General features: G+C 36.8%; 1 protein-coding gene across 3 annotated transcripts in view; it reads right to left on the bottom strand.

Annotated features, from left to right (window-relative positions):
• The window catches only part of csk (C-terminal Src kinase), a 143,232-nt gene that overhangs the window by 32,485 nt on the left and 95,357 nt on the right, over window positions 1–15,390 (bottom strand). For all 3 annotated transcript variants that reach the window (XM_072553009.1, XM_072553011.1, XM_072553010.1), the window contains 4 exons: window positions 10,972–11,059; window positions 8,425–8,538; window positions 7,671–7,783; window positions 3,697–3,916 (listed from right to left, as the gene is read on the bottom strand). In XM_072553009.1, coding sequence (XP_072409110.1) covers window positions 3,697–3,916; window positions 7,671–7,783; window positions 8,425–8,538; window positions 10,972–10,986 — 462 coding nt within the window. In that variant the 5' untranslated portion in view covers window positions 10,987–11,059. The remainder of the gene's footprint in view (window positions 1–3,696; window positions 3,917–7,670; window positions 7,784–8,424; window positions 8,539–10,971; window positions 11,060–15,390) is intronic.

Here is a 15,390-nt window from a genome sequence, read left to right on the forward strand (position 1 = left end):
TAAAACACTTCCCCATCACCAGCAGATTTCTCATTAGAATTGTTGAAGCTCTCGTGACAAAACCTTTGCTACACGATTCTTTTAAATGGAGGAAATACAGGAGGGAAAGAGCAGTAGTGTGCTCTTGCATAGCCAATTATTGAGGAAGTGACACTGGGAGGTAAATTATCTGGTTGCTCTTTCAGCCCGAGTGTGATGTTCCTTCTGTCAGTTCCTCAAAGAAAGCAACAGGGAAATATTTTACTAAGTGAATGGCTACATTTTTTTCTCTGACAAAGCTAATTCTTTGGCTTCATTCAGTAAAATGACCCAATCTACAGAAAGTATTCTCTCCTCTACGCCCCCACCAAGAAAAAAAGAACTGCCTGTTTTCAAGTCATCATCGAGTCTGCATTTGGTCAGTTCTTTTTTTTTAAGATGTAAGAAACAATTATTCAAAAAAGGCTCAGGAAAATTGTAGCCAACTACTTGCTAGTGAATCAGTATTAAGAGCCCGTGATTTTACAAACAGCACAAACTATACAGTGTGATAGAAGTCGGTGATTAAAATGAAATATAAGCTAGAGCTGGGCGTGGCCACATATCCAAACATCCTTCTGTATAGAATAAGTAAAACAGCTAATAGAACTGGTAAATTGATTTATCATTAATCTAGTAACAAGTACATTTGGGTTAAACTGGCATTTACAATCCTTTATGTCTTCATTTAACCCCAAGCAGAATTCTGGGTAAGAGACTTGAAGTATTACATCCAACATGCCAAAACTATTAGAAAAAGGCATTTGTGTAGCTTTCACAAATTACAACGCAACTGACACTTCATACACGAGCACACTATATCAACACTAATAGCTCCAACAAACATTGGTTAGAACTACAAAGCAACTAAAAAGAACACACTGGACTAATACTCGATGTAACATTGCTCACAGCTGCCATGACTGTATCAGCCTGAGAAAAGCAGCTGGCAGCCTTCAATGATTTTGTTTAATGTACAAGATCCCAAAATGACATCAAGCTACATCAGTATAATGTACCATTTCTCTTGTTTCTTTGGAGGGTCTGACTTAAATGACAACACTCTTACTAGACCTTTTTTTAAAAAATATACACAAAATCATTTCAAAACACACTGCAGCCTTGGGACTGCAGGCAACTACAAGGAAAACATAATGGCATTTGTCTATCTTTATTTAACCTCCTTCTAACAAAGGAACTGCCAAAAAGGCAAAGCAATTTTCACCAGGGCTAGACCAATCCACTTATTGTCTTAAATTGAACTATTCGGATAAATTCTATAAAAAAGTACATACAAAATCCTTAAATAGCGTTCTTCCAGCTTTGTACAGAAGCTGCCAGCATTCTGAGCTGGAAACCCATGACAAGAAAACGATTGCCGAGTGACTGGTTTACATAAAGTTGTTCTATCCGACCAAAATTTTTCAAAAGTCTTCACGAGCCTAAGCCATTTATTTAGACGACAGAAACTCAAGAAAAATGAACAAAGCAGAAATATGATGATTTGAATTTCAACAACACTTTCCCAAAACAAAAATTAAGGTAGCTTTAAATAAAAATAGTGCACTGATGCTGCACATGCTATCAGTAAAACAAGACCCCATCAATATTTACATAATGAGACTGAATTATCTTGAGCCAAGATGTCAAATGGAGATGAAATAGGACTGCACTGGGTGCAGCTTTCCAACTACAGCACTCAATCCCATCAAATTGGGACAGGAAGTTCTGGAAGCTCAATCAATCTTTCCTTTTGTTTGGGACAGAATGACTACACTTTATACTGTCCCAGTTTGTCTTGGTCTTAGGAAACAGAAGGCAACCTCAAAGTGAGATTTCCTCTACCAGCAGAACATGCTTCCAAGAGGTACAGCTAAGTAATCCTGGCCCTTGTAAAAAAAAAGAGTCTTACTGACTTTCAGTCAAGTTATTTATTTATTTATTCATTCATTCATTTTATGGGGCATGGATACCACTGGCAGATAGTGGCGATGAACTGCATTTGAGAATAATTGTAAACTGCATGGTGAAGTTACGTTAGCCATGCTATTAGAGCGTGAGCCCCAGGATCCTGATCTAATAGAAAGAAGGGATGAAAAACTTCCAAGTCAAGACAGCACAAAACTTGACTTTGTTTTGTGGTGGTGGGAAGGGAACAAAAGAACGCATACACTTGTAAGAGGTGCCTTTTTAATTCATTGTCAGGGTAGAACCATCTTTTCTACCTGAAAAAAGCCTTTGTAACTAAGAAAATTGCCTGAAAATATAATCTGCACTTCAAACCAAAGGCATGATCAATGGCATTGTAGATCATTCAAATGTTTGAGAGATGGCAGAACTTCCTGTTAAAACTTTTTGAAACTGAAGTGTAATATAATGACAAGCCTTTTATCATGACAGGAAAACATTGTTTATTTTTCTTGACATTATTTCTAATGATCAGCCAGTTTCATGTTAAGTGAATCCAACTGGAAAAGATTTGGGAGCTAAGATGTTGAATTGACACATGCTGGTCTGGAGCTAGACTCTACTTCTGTAATAGGCAACCCATAACAAGCAGTAATTCTATAGGGACATTCAAAAAAGGGTTTTATACAGAACAGAATTTACAAACGAGTGAAGAGAGTCAATTTTGGGAGAAACCTTTGAAATAGTAACATGCATTTGGATGAATGGCTGTTAGGTTGTATTTGAATGCAGATGTGTAGATAAGAAAATTACCCCAACTTCAACATTCCGTTAACCCCAGGAATGGGCCAAAATTGACCCAAACCTGACAGTAAATAACTTTGAAAAAACAATGCATTTTAGGAGATATTCTTAATTTGAAATTGCTAAATAAAACTAGGTGGGTAGAAAGCTTTCAGGAATGTTAAATATTATTTTCACACAAAGATTAAAACAAATTGAAGCATTAATTAATCCACAGACACAGTGCACTGCTTATGATACTTGGGAGATGCAAATCAAATAATCCTTAAATTCAGCAAGCTGATTCAACTTAAAAATTACATTCACAGATACAGAGCTCATCAATTTGACAAGCAGAATGAAGTCCTGATTGGCTCACACAAACAAAATAACCAGACAATTTTTTTTAAAATGCTGCTCATCATTTAGATTCCATATAGCTGCCAATATGGGGACTTGAGGAAACATTATGGATAACAGAAGCAACGTTTTAGGCACAAAGCATAGTTAAATCTACCAGTGTGAGGCAGATTGGAAGTCTATTGCTTAAGTGATGAATTTGCTTGGTGGCAGCGAGTCTGAGCTGAAAACGTGTTGCTGGAAAAGCGCAGCAGGTCAGACTGCATCCAAGGAGCAGGAGAATCGATGTTTCGGGCATGAGCCCTTCTTCAGGAAATTGGCAGTGGGTCTGAGACAGTTTGTATATAACCAGAACAATGCTTCAAAATAGTTAGGAAAAAGAGCATCATTATATGCAAGAGAAACTCTCTGCATTATCTCTGTTCTTCTAATCCGACCATAGCAGACTCAAATTTTGATTCTATAATAATGGTTAAATAACAAATATTACAGATACGTTTTACAAATTGCCTCTGTAATCCAAAAGCAATCCACTGAGGTGATACTGAAATTATATTATTCTTAAAGCACTCTAGGCCCAGAGAGCAAGGTGTTTAAAACAAATTTTAAAATTAAAATCAAACTGACCTCTACTAATTGCATCAAATTATCAAAGTAGGCTTCTTCATCGATGCTAAGTTTGCTGGAAGAATAAATGATTCTGTAATGTTCCACCTTCCCACTACAGCTCACACACAGTGTGTAGTCCCCAGGATAGTTGGTACTTTCCCGTACCAAATATAAACCATCTTCAGGAGGATACAGTAGCCTTTCTGCTTGCTCACGAGTAATTTTTCCATGAAACCAGCTGCAACAAATAACAGCATAAATCAGAAAGCAATATAAAAATAAAGCACAAAATCAGAATATTTTCATTGCAGGGTATTTCGAACCATATATACTTCATCACAAACTATCTGGACAGAGGGTGAGGATGAAACCACATCACCCTTCCTTGATTTTATCCTCGAGCGCTCAAGTTACGAAGTCACCAAATGATCTGTTTAATGTACCGTTTTACATGCTCATTCCCTTTCCTAGTTTATCCATACAATCCCTTGATGCAACAACTCAATACTTGTGTTGCTGTGTCAACCTGGGAGGGGTCAAGCCATTACTATTCTGTTTTGTCATACACAAGCTGGCTCCAAACGATCAGATAGACTATTTCTCCAATTTTTAACTTTCTGTAATTTAAACAGTTTCAGGTTATTAAGCTCATGTGCTGTTGTCTTATAATTTCTGAGCAACAAAATATAGGGTGACTGATACTTTTATAACAAATTGTTACCCTAGTTTTGTAGTCTGTTATAAGATAGTCAAGACACAAATATCCACAATTACATTTTCTAGAAATTCAAGGATGATTTATCAAATAACATACTTCTTTTTCACGTTCACTATATTGCCCCTTAAACCTCATCATAGAACCCTTCCGGTACAGATAGAGGCCATTTGGCCCATCGAGTCTGTACCGACCCTCCAAATAGCATCCCACCCCTGCCACACCTTATCCCTGTAACCCTGCATTTATCATTAAACATCTTTAACTCTGAAATCCTTGCAAACTAATACTCCCACCCACTAAACCTCTCCAAGGACCCTTAAGAAATAGCAATTTGCCAAATTGATGTCAGCATTCTCATGGACTCCATATTTAAATCACGACAACTATGCTTACAATGACACTAAAAATCCCTAACCAGAGTCTCATATTGAACTCTTTTGGACTATGACTTTCTTCGATCCCGTGCTGGCTTTGGAACAACCAGCAATGCTCCTCAACTTCCTCTTCTGTGTATCATATTTGCCTTGCTAACTGGAGCCAAAGGACAGATCATTGGTTTTTCCAACTATTTCTGCATTAGCACTCGAAGTCCAAACACCATCTTTCAAATTATGGTTTCCTACCTTTTCTCATTCACAAGCTAACATTCTCAGTAACATTATCTCACAAGAGTAAATTCCAGGTATCGACTGACAAGATCCAGATAAAGCTCTTAATGATCTAGCATGATGTTTCTATTAAATTGTGTTGTCAAACTCCTTTCCCAGCTTCCAGGACTGGATGGGCCACTATCCAATCAAATATTTGGGGAAATAAAAGCCATGTTTTCAGCCACTGCCTCAAACCCCTCAGCCTTACCTGTGCTTCAATTGTCCTCTCTGACAATTATTCCAGACTAAATAAAGCTGCTTATCTGAACCACAGTCAATACTCATGTGACTCTACATTCTCCTCGTCACAAAAGCACCTAGTTTCTGATCATAACAATTGCTACCTCCTCTTACCTCAGTAAACATAACATTTGGCTAATCTAGTATTCATCTGGGCAGTCAAAGTTTGCAAGGGACAAAACTCTATACCAACTAAGGTACCTAGCATCAAATGAAATATCAGGAGACACATGGCATGATAAGAACAAATGAATATTTAAAAGGGGTACATTCCTTTGTAAATGATCCTCAAGGGTCTATAACTGCCAACAGCAGTTTGGAACCTATACTCAGAATATTTCATTTGCTACATTTTGTGGCACTAGTTTCAAAAGAACAGTTTCCTCCATATTATTTGACATATTCAATTCTTTAGTACACATTGGCAGACAGTGAGAAAGGAAATAATTCTTCGCATTGGCAAACGAAATAATAACTGAAGTTCAGCTGCTGTCAAAATCGAAATTTGCAAAAGGGTAAAGTCATTAAAAGTGCACAGAATTACTGCCAGCAATGGGCACATGCCAAATACAAATTTCTTTTGTGACCCTGATTAGGAACATTGCACTGTTTTCAACTTTAATGTCTTTCGCAAAGGGAGGAAGGAACTTTAAAATTAGGTAAGGTTTGTTCCCTCATTAAGGAATATGTATGAGGAATTTCCCTTTCCTAAAAGTCTCAGTACAGTAAGCACTGTTTAAAACTGATATGGGATCTATATTTTTAAAATAAAGACTTTGTGTTTCAAAAAACACTGACCAATTATTCCTCTCCAAATGAAAGAAACTCATGCGTTTATATCACTTTGTTCTCAAATCATGTACTAGAACAAGAGAGTTGATGGAAGATCTTTGGATAAGATATCATATTATAAGAGAGCACGTGGATTGAGGATTTTATCCATTAAAAACTGGCACAAGACAAGCAAAAGATATCATGTTTTCCCCTTCAAACTGTAGTTTGTTCTAGGCAAATGCCAGAAAAATCAATTGCAACATCTCGCTCAAAGCAGCTATTACAACAGAAAGAATCTGGCCCTGCAGCCTAGTAATTAGTTTTATGGTATACTTATCAGCTTAATGGTTCAATTTGGTCTCTTAAAAGCTGGCTGAATGAAAACAATAGCAACCCTTTCACAAAAATCAATTCTGACTGTCCTTCTGACAAGAGGAGAATAATAGATGGATGACCAGGGCAACAATATCAATACTCAGTTGAACCACTCATTTAACAAATTTTCCCAAGATTATCTCAAACCTTCTTTCCCCTTGAGATTTCTTCCACAACCTGGCTGGGTAGTGAATCAGTTTTCTTTTATCCAAAAGTAAGATTAAATGACCATTAAGGGGTGAATCTGAACTATAACCTTAAAAGCACTCTATATCATGCTACAGTAAATCTTCATCATGCTGAGAAAACGTCTGCAAATAAATAATAATCAATAAGAGAACAATTACAGCATTTAAAAGGCATCTGGATGGATGTATGAATAGGAAGGGTTTAGAGGGATATGGGCCAAGTGCTGGCAAATGGGATTACATCAGATTAGGATATCTGGTCAGCATGGACGAGTTGGACCGAAGGGTCTGCTTCCATGCTGTACATCTCTATGACTTGTGTAATGAAAAGCTGTTATAACAGCTACTTATTTTTCTAGTACTCAGTGGTTGCACTCACTTCCATTCGAGTTAATAGGCTGATAACTTAGAATTGCAATTTCTGCACGTGAATCACAGGAACAGTCGAGACAGCCAAACAATCATTGGCAGAAAAGCTGCAGTAGTCCATCAGCAAACACAAAGCTGAAGACAAGGACGATCAACTGCCTTGATACAGATTGCGTCTTGGTTGCTCTCCAACACCAAGTAAATTAGTCTTATTGTCAGTCCTATTGCACCATCAATCTGCATCAATATTAAGCAGATTTAGCAGCATAAGGTTGGAGGGCAGAGTAGAAGACAGATATTCATGCTGCAGTGCATATCAAGAAATTGGAACACACTTCAACTGTTTTATATCTAGACAAAATCCATACAAATTTCTACTGCTGTGTCCAAATAACGTATTTTAAAAACAAAACACCGAAATCAAGACCAACGTAACAACTGAATACGACAGCTCTGGCATAATCAATTAATGGAGTGCACTTGAATTAGTCAGGCCACAGGAAGTCCCCAAATTAAAATCTTATATTTAAGTACTTCCTGTAACATTTGGTGAGAATTCTCCCTTGTTTCTTTGTTCCAAATTTTGGAGATCTATAATAGTAACAGTAACTGTGTCATTTGCACATAGCATTTGTGTTTTCTATGGTCTGTGGCTATTACACCAAAGCACATACTTACGGCATAAGGCTAAGCTTTGCACCAGATTTGACTCCTTCTCTTTTCTGGACATAGTTTGCAGGAATGATACCTTCTTTACCAATTTTGCTCTTTGCTTTGTACCAGTTTGGATCCTAAAATTGGCAAGGCAGAATTAAAAGGTAAAGCAACTAAGGAGGTGCACAGTGACAAACACAAAGTGAATACCAAGTGTAATTTTTACAAAGTGCATACTACTGCTTGCTCTTTCCTTAAAGCCTTGTATCACAAACACTTTTTGCATTAAGTATTAAAAATCAAACTTGCACATTATTCTTCCAAGAAATGAGCAGATCATTTTAATAAAACAATATGGATGCTGACACAAATCAGCTTAGGATCTAATGAAGCAGTAATAGTGCAACAGTTTGTTTTTGAGCATAAGGTGGTCACGATTTCTTATTATGTTTGGAGAAAAGAAAATGGATATGACTACTGCATATGAGCCAAATAGTTAGAAATGGTTTTGGATGGTAAATCATGCATGACACAATTAGCTACTCTTCAGATCTTTCCTGCACATCTTTATGGAGATGGCTCATGAAAGGCAATGTGCACAATGTAGTTAATAAAGCAGACATTTTATGCCAGGATTTACATTACTTAATTTATTAAAACATATAATATTGCAAAGTGTGAGCACACTTCCTATGACAAAAATATTTTAGTGATTGAACAAATCTTGTAGAATGTCACTTCATGCTGTTTCTACGTGGACCTAAACAAATATTATTACCTTAGTGACTGAAATAATGGTGAGAACATCTCCTTTGTTAAAGGGAAGGTCTTGTTCTGCACTTCCACTGAAGTTGTATTTGGCTATACATTCTGTGCCGGATGCCCATATTGTCTGCAAAGGAAAAGGACATTTATCACGACAAATTAGGATTTTAATGTTGCAAATTTCTTTATGAAATACATAAATAAATCTGCTTTAAAGGTTGTTTTGAAAAATGTTATATAGCAAACATAGATATTATGATGAAATTGCTTTTTCTTGCTATTATTAATTTGTAAGATCTCAAACCTTGAATTTCCATAATAGTTATGACAACGGTTAATGATTTTGTCACGCCAATTTGAAAATGTAACTTGTCATTGTAATTTTGCAACTAGACATGTCCCACTCATATTTTCAGGAGGGCATGTAAATTAATGACAAGTTCATGGATATGTTTCAGTGGATGCGTTACAAATTAAACGCCATCTGTTTTGAACTCTGAGCTTTTGAACAGAAGTCAAAATCAATTTAATTGTTCTACTTTAATTCAGTGAAGCCTGAAATATTCATTCAAACAGCTGGCTCAAAAATTGCCACATGCTGATCGGACATTCAGCAATCATTCTATATAACTTGCCCTTTAACAAAATCAAAATTTAAGCTCCAAATGTGTACTCAATGTTTCCTAAAATGGCTGAATCATTGTAATGTCGAACACAGTGTGATATGTTCAATCTTTGTATACGAACTGATTCAGGAATGAAGACAGTAACTACTGGAGTAGGAAGTCGAATAGCAAGATAACATACAAAAAGAATAGACAATACAATATAAATTGCTAAAATAGGATAGAAAAATAGCCAACAATGAACCACATTCAACCTATTTTCCAAGAAGTGCTACAGGCCTTTATGATTTTGTTACACAGATGCCTTTCAATATCCTCATATTCAAATTACTAAGTGTCAGTTAGCTGGACAACTTGTTTATGATGCAGAGTGATGTCAATAGCGTGGATTCATTTCTCATACCAACTGAGGTCCTTCTCAACCTCACCTGAGGCATGGTGACCCTCCATCACACCACCAATAGCTGCCTCTCTAATGACAGAGCAGCACACCATGGTCATCTAGAACTATGGCAACTTTACTTATTCAAATTACGATGTAAAGGGCTACACTGCTGCAATAGCAGCATGTAAATTAAGGCAGCTTGTTGTTAACTAGATTCACTTCCCTATACACCTCAGAAACCTGGACAAAGAATATACAAGGAAATAGGACATGTTTATCTCTAGTGTAACTTAATTTTTCCACTATACTCTATGTACAATGGCTTATTCAAGCCGTCACTATTGTGCCATTATTTAGCACATGATTTGTTCAAACTTGGAGAGAGACAAAAAGATAAAAACAGCTGAATGAAAAGTGAGCACTGATCAGGCTTGTCCTTCTTTCCTGGAATTCTCCCTCCACTTTAATACATATTTCTTCCCCTGCATATTTCCATCAACATCAGTTAATTCCTTTACTTCGCCTCCCAATGTACTTTTATATATAGGAGCAACTTTTAAGACAAAAATATTTTCAGTTTCCAAGACACATTTTTCAGACAATATAAAGTCCAAACTACTAGAAACCATGCAAAACAGATTGAACTGTAGAAGCCATCGATGGACATGTACAGACAAAGGTTCCTGTTACTAGATGTTAACAGCAAAATATTGCAAAGACAAATTTCTGTGACAAAGTACTTCAGGGGATGGTTACGCACGAGCAAATTTTGTATGAACTGGAAATATTGAGTTTAAAGCTGCCTCGCTTTATGAATACTACTACTGAGGGAAAGAATTACAATTTTCAATTGGGAGTAAGATAATTTAATACTTGCATTAGATCAAAAAATGCTATAGAAAATCCAACTGTAAAAAATGTCTTTGGAAAACTCCAACATTCATGTTATATAACATGCTTTTTTAAAATTGTGTGTTTTTCATTGCACCACACCAAATCCAAATGAAAACACTAGACCTTTAAATTGGTGAAGTTAAAAGAGAGAAAAAGGAGAGGGCAAGTAGATAGATTCAAGAACATAAAGCAAAAGCTAATATTGTCATTTTACCCACCTCATTTTGCCTTAACAGTATAAAATGGCTTCACTTAAGCAAAACATTCCACATGTTCTAACACCTGCACACATGCCATTTTACAACTAATTTGGTTGCATTTTTGGTTATATTATTTATGCATTAGACCACTCTCTACAAATGTAACCCCATACTGAAAATACCAGAAGTTATTAACCTGCAATGTACAAAAACATTTTTATGGTCTGTCACAATTATGCTCTAATTCAGTAATACTAATATTCCTTCAAGTGACCCTGACTACACATATGGTTATCAAAAAACAAATGGCCAAAAGACAGCTTGAATCTCATTAAATACAAACAGATTTGTATTGAGTTTCTTCGCCATCTTTGTGCAATACTCTGATGTTTCACATTTCAACTGAAAAATGAAGTATAGTGAGTCCATTTAACCAGGAAGGGAGGTTCATCTACCTGTGGCTGTGACATGTTGCACGGCTGTAATTGGTGATGTGGGTGGGAGGCCTCACAACGGTTCAATGGTTGCTTGGTACCATCAGACCTGTCAAGACATAACACAAAACAACAACACTGAGACCAAATTTCAAACAAATTGGAATGAATGAATAATCAGTTGGCAATGCAGAACTTAAGTACTGCTGAAAAAGACATATTTTGCCCAATATTTTCAACCTGTACACATCAGGACAAATCGCAAGGACATCAATGTGAAGGGGAACAACATGTTTCTATTGTTTAAGCAGAGTTTGTAGATTGGTTGCAAGTGGGCTGTAATTGGTAGATGGGTTGCCAAGAGGAGCGCACCAGTAGTAATGACCAACAGTTGTCAAGCTGTGTTTAAATTTAAAGCAGGCAGGTTGACTGACAGCACAAGACATGATCAAGGGATGAACCTTGGTGATAGAAGGTGATCAGGTGACAGAAGAACTACCTGCACTTTGTAAATAGGACCTGAGCAACCATGGAAACCTGAATCACTAGTGTACAAGGCTATCTTATAAGATAATGGCTCCCTTGATCAGATAATCCCTTGCTGCACTTTGGGACAATGTCTGCTACTTTTGCTCTTAAAAAGTACCTAGAATACCTTAGATTAACCTGGAAGAGCACCTCAAAAAGGTTTGAGTGACAGATGAAGCCCACTGTTTATTGCTACTGCTAGGCAGCAGCAATGCATTTGGTACAACAGCATGATGTAATCAAGCTCAAATGACACCCTGCCTATCATACGAATGGTAAAACAGCATATGAATTTTGGTGCAAAAACAATGAAAGGTATTTAGGCTGTGCACCTCTCAGACTAGTGGATCATACCAAACAGTATTTCCCTTCAATGTATGCTACATGAAAGATATAGACCATAGCGAATTCTGCTTGCAAATCTGCAAACAGGTATAATTCTGAGATTGGTAACATTTGTCAAATAATCCCAAGTGTGCCAAGAAATAGGTTGGCAACCAATTTAAGGCAGTTGGATCTGCAGTGTGGACAATTTGCAGGCAGACCTAACACGTTCATAAACTGTACCTGTTTCAATAGAACAAAATAGGCAATAATCATTTACAATTGATAAGATTCCTCATGGCAATACCTTGCCCAGAGTCAACCTACTTAAATTTAAACAAAGATTAGCAGATAACAGTTATTGCGATCCAACGACTAAAATCACCTTAGCAGTGACTCCACCAAAGTCCATTTGTTAACCACTCAGCACTCTCCCGTCACACTGTATAAACATGCTGCTCCATTTCATGTTAGTGTTCTTGCAAATTGTCAAGATGAGTCAAAGCCAAAAATCTTTGACAAAATCTCTTTGCTCAAATTGGAACAGTTTGAGCCAGCATATTCTGTAACACAAATTTGAAATGCGGCCAGTGTTGTTTGGAATCTAACCTTTGCAACCCTTTGAGGCCAGAACAATATTTGACATTAATTTTAGTCCATCATGTTACTCCATTTTTAAAGTCATATTCTAAAACAAAGAACTGTGGGTTTCTTGAGATTTGAAACAAAAAGGTGGTGGTGGAGAAACTTAGCCGGTCGAGCAGCATGCATGGAGACAAAAACAGAGATCTCTTCACCGATGCTGCCAGACTGTTGAGTTTCTCCAGCGCTCTGCACCTCATTGTTTGCCATTCAGCCATGGCTCAGTAACAACACACTTGCATCTAAATCACAATGTTTCCAGTTTAAGTCCAATTCCACATCAATAAAGGAGTTCTTCACAGCTGGATATATAATGTTTTGGATTAGAAATTAGGTCCCAACTTTCTGCTGAGGTGGATGTAACAGATCTCAGAATATTGATTTCAAGGAAGGAACTGATTAGTTATCTCCATTGCCCTAGATAATATTTATCCATCAACCCCCCCCCCGCCCAAAAAAGGATACCTCAACAAAACCTCACGGTACTCTTTGGGACCTATGTGCAATTTGGCTGCCTGATCTCCTGGACAACAGCAGTGACTGCAACTCAAAAATATCAAAATCAAATGCCTTGATAGATCTGGCAGTTGTGAAAAGCACTAGCTTCTCCTTTTAAAAAAAAATCAGTCCTAGTTTACAGACCACAGGTGAATATATTTATGGAGGCTTCATCAAATAACTGACAACCTCTCGAAGCCTTCTCCCAGTCAAATCAACTCTCATCTCCAATTTTTTTTTAAAAAGAAAAATTAAAAATTTTGAAATAAAATTTTAATAAAGATTACATTTCCCTGCTGTATGCAACATAGGAGTATTTACAGAAAATTAAAGTAGAATTCCTTGAGGATGCAGGACAATCTTTATGAGTCTTCAACCTTAGGCCCACTAACCCAATTGTGTGTAAATAATGTTCAAAAGTTTAATCTTGGAAGAGTGCCAGTATGTGAATCCAGAAATTGAATCACAAACTTTGAAGAAACAATTCTGTCTGACAAAGCACCTTGATCTACTGACATCCTGAACAAACCATGTAATGAATCCAAAGGAAAAAAAAGACTCAATTAAAACAAGCTGGTTGAATACAGGCTTAGACAGTAAATACTCAAAACTACTTTAGATATATAGCATAAAGAAACAAAAATTCGGTCCACCACTTCATTCCAAAAATATGCTTCAATTCCACCTTTTCTGTTGCTCCTGAGTCAATCAGCATAATTCCATTGTTTTTGCAGTCTTTTAACATCCACTAAAATCCTCACACCGAGGTTATGGTACAGAAGGATTTCCTATAGATCAGTTTCAATTCTCTGCTCAATGCTTTATGCTACAGAAGAGCACTATCCAGACAATTGACACTACACTGGTTCTGTGGAACAGCATAGGTCAGTCCCATTCCCCTGCTTTAATTCCCTAGCCCTGCAAGTTTAGTGAATGGAGGGCCCAACACATCTCCTTTTGACATCAAGTGTCTCGACATCTACCAGGTTTGGATGTAGACAGAAGCACCCAGGACAATACCACACACTTTGTAAAAAACTTCTCCTTTACATCTCCTGCCTCCCTTGGTCAAGATCTAAAACTGTCGGTCTCGTACTAGTAGCTATTGTGAAGAATCTATCAATCGATCTATCTATCTATCTTAGTGAAATCTAACACAATCTTGCACAACTTTATCAAATCTCCCTGCAATCTCCTTTGCTCCTAACATCATAGATAAAATCTCTCAGCCTTGGAACTGTTCTAATAAATTTCCTCTGGATTGTCTCAAGGATTCTCGCAACTACATTATTCGATTCAGTGACTCCCTGCGATAACAGATTCCACATTCTCTTTACTTTCTGGGTGAAGTTACTTCTAAATTCTCTCATCAATCTCTTTGACATTCTAACATTGATAACTTCTCTTTGCACAAGTGAAATCAGAGCATCGAAAATAAAAAAAAACAACCAGAAGAGGTGTTAATATCAGCACTTGCTTGGTTCGGATGACAGGAAAGCAGCACCCAAATGTCAATTCTTGAATTAACATCATTGATATCAGTTCCCTTATATTGGCTGCACAAACACTGATGAACTTGACATTTTACATCAATTAAAGTTCACACAGTAGTTGTCCAAGTTGTGAAACTCAATTAAGTTGCTTTTCTCAACTCCTTTATTACCTATACAAAAGCAATTATGACATCACTAACCAATAATGCTGGTACTCTAACCAGCTTGAAGCCTATGTTCAGTGCAAGATTTGCAATGTTCTGTAAAATCTGGGCCATCCATTCTGATCGTACTGAAGATTTCACCACATTTGCATTAGACAAATGTGTATAATCCATTACTATTCACTTCTACACGGTATTTTTAAAAGTATCTAGTGAGATTGATTGTGTCGCATCCTCAACAAAATAGAAAACAGCTTTAACATTTTCAAACAAAATTTGAAAAACAAGCATTTTTTTCCCCCAAGTGCCAAAGTCTGGAACAAATGAAAACATTATTGATCCACCAAATAAAATCAAGCCCTTAATGGAGTTATTTTTTTAAAAGTTCATTCGTGGAGATTTTAACTCTAATCCAGAGATGTGAGTAGTCATAATGACATTTTCACGAGCCAAACTAGCAAACCCGAAAGTAGGTTTCACTGAAACAAGTTATAAAAAAAACCTGATAAAAATTCATTTAGGAAATAAGAATATGTAGTCTTACAAAACATTTTTCTGGTCTCCGTTATTATTGTGACCATGCGTGTGAAAGAACAACAATTATTTTAGACTGCAAATTATAAATCTCTCAATTTAAATTACTGACACTCTAAAAGGGAATCCCTGAATTCAGGTTAGTTTAATACAATGGTCTTGGTCCTCAGAGTTAAATAGTAGACAAACAGACTTTCATTTTTGAGGTCCACATGAGAACTTAGCAGCAAAGGGCATATCTGCACTGCACCAGTGTC

This window comes from Chiloscyllium punctatum, chromosome 33, assembly GCF_047496795.1.
Source record: "Chiloscyllium punctatum isolate Juve2018m chromosome 33, sChiPun1.3, whole genome shotgun sequence".
NCBI lineage: Eukaryota > Metazoa > Chordata > Chondrichthyes > Orectolobiformes > Hemiscylliidae > Chiloscyllium > Chiloscyllium punctatum.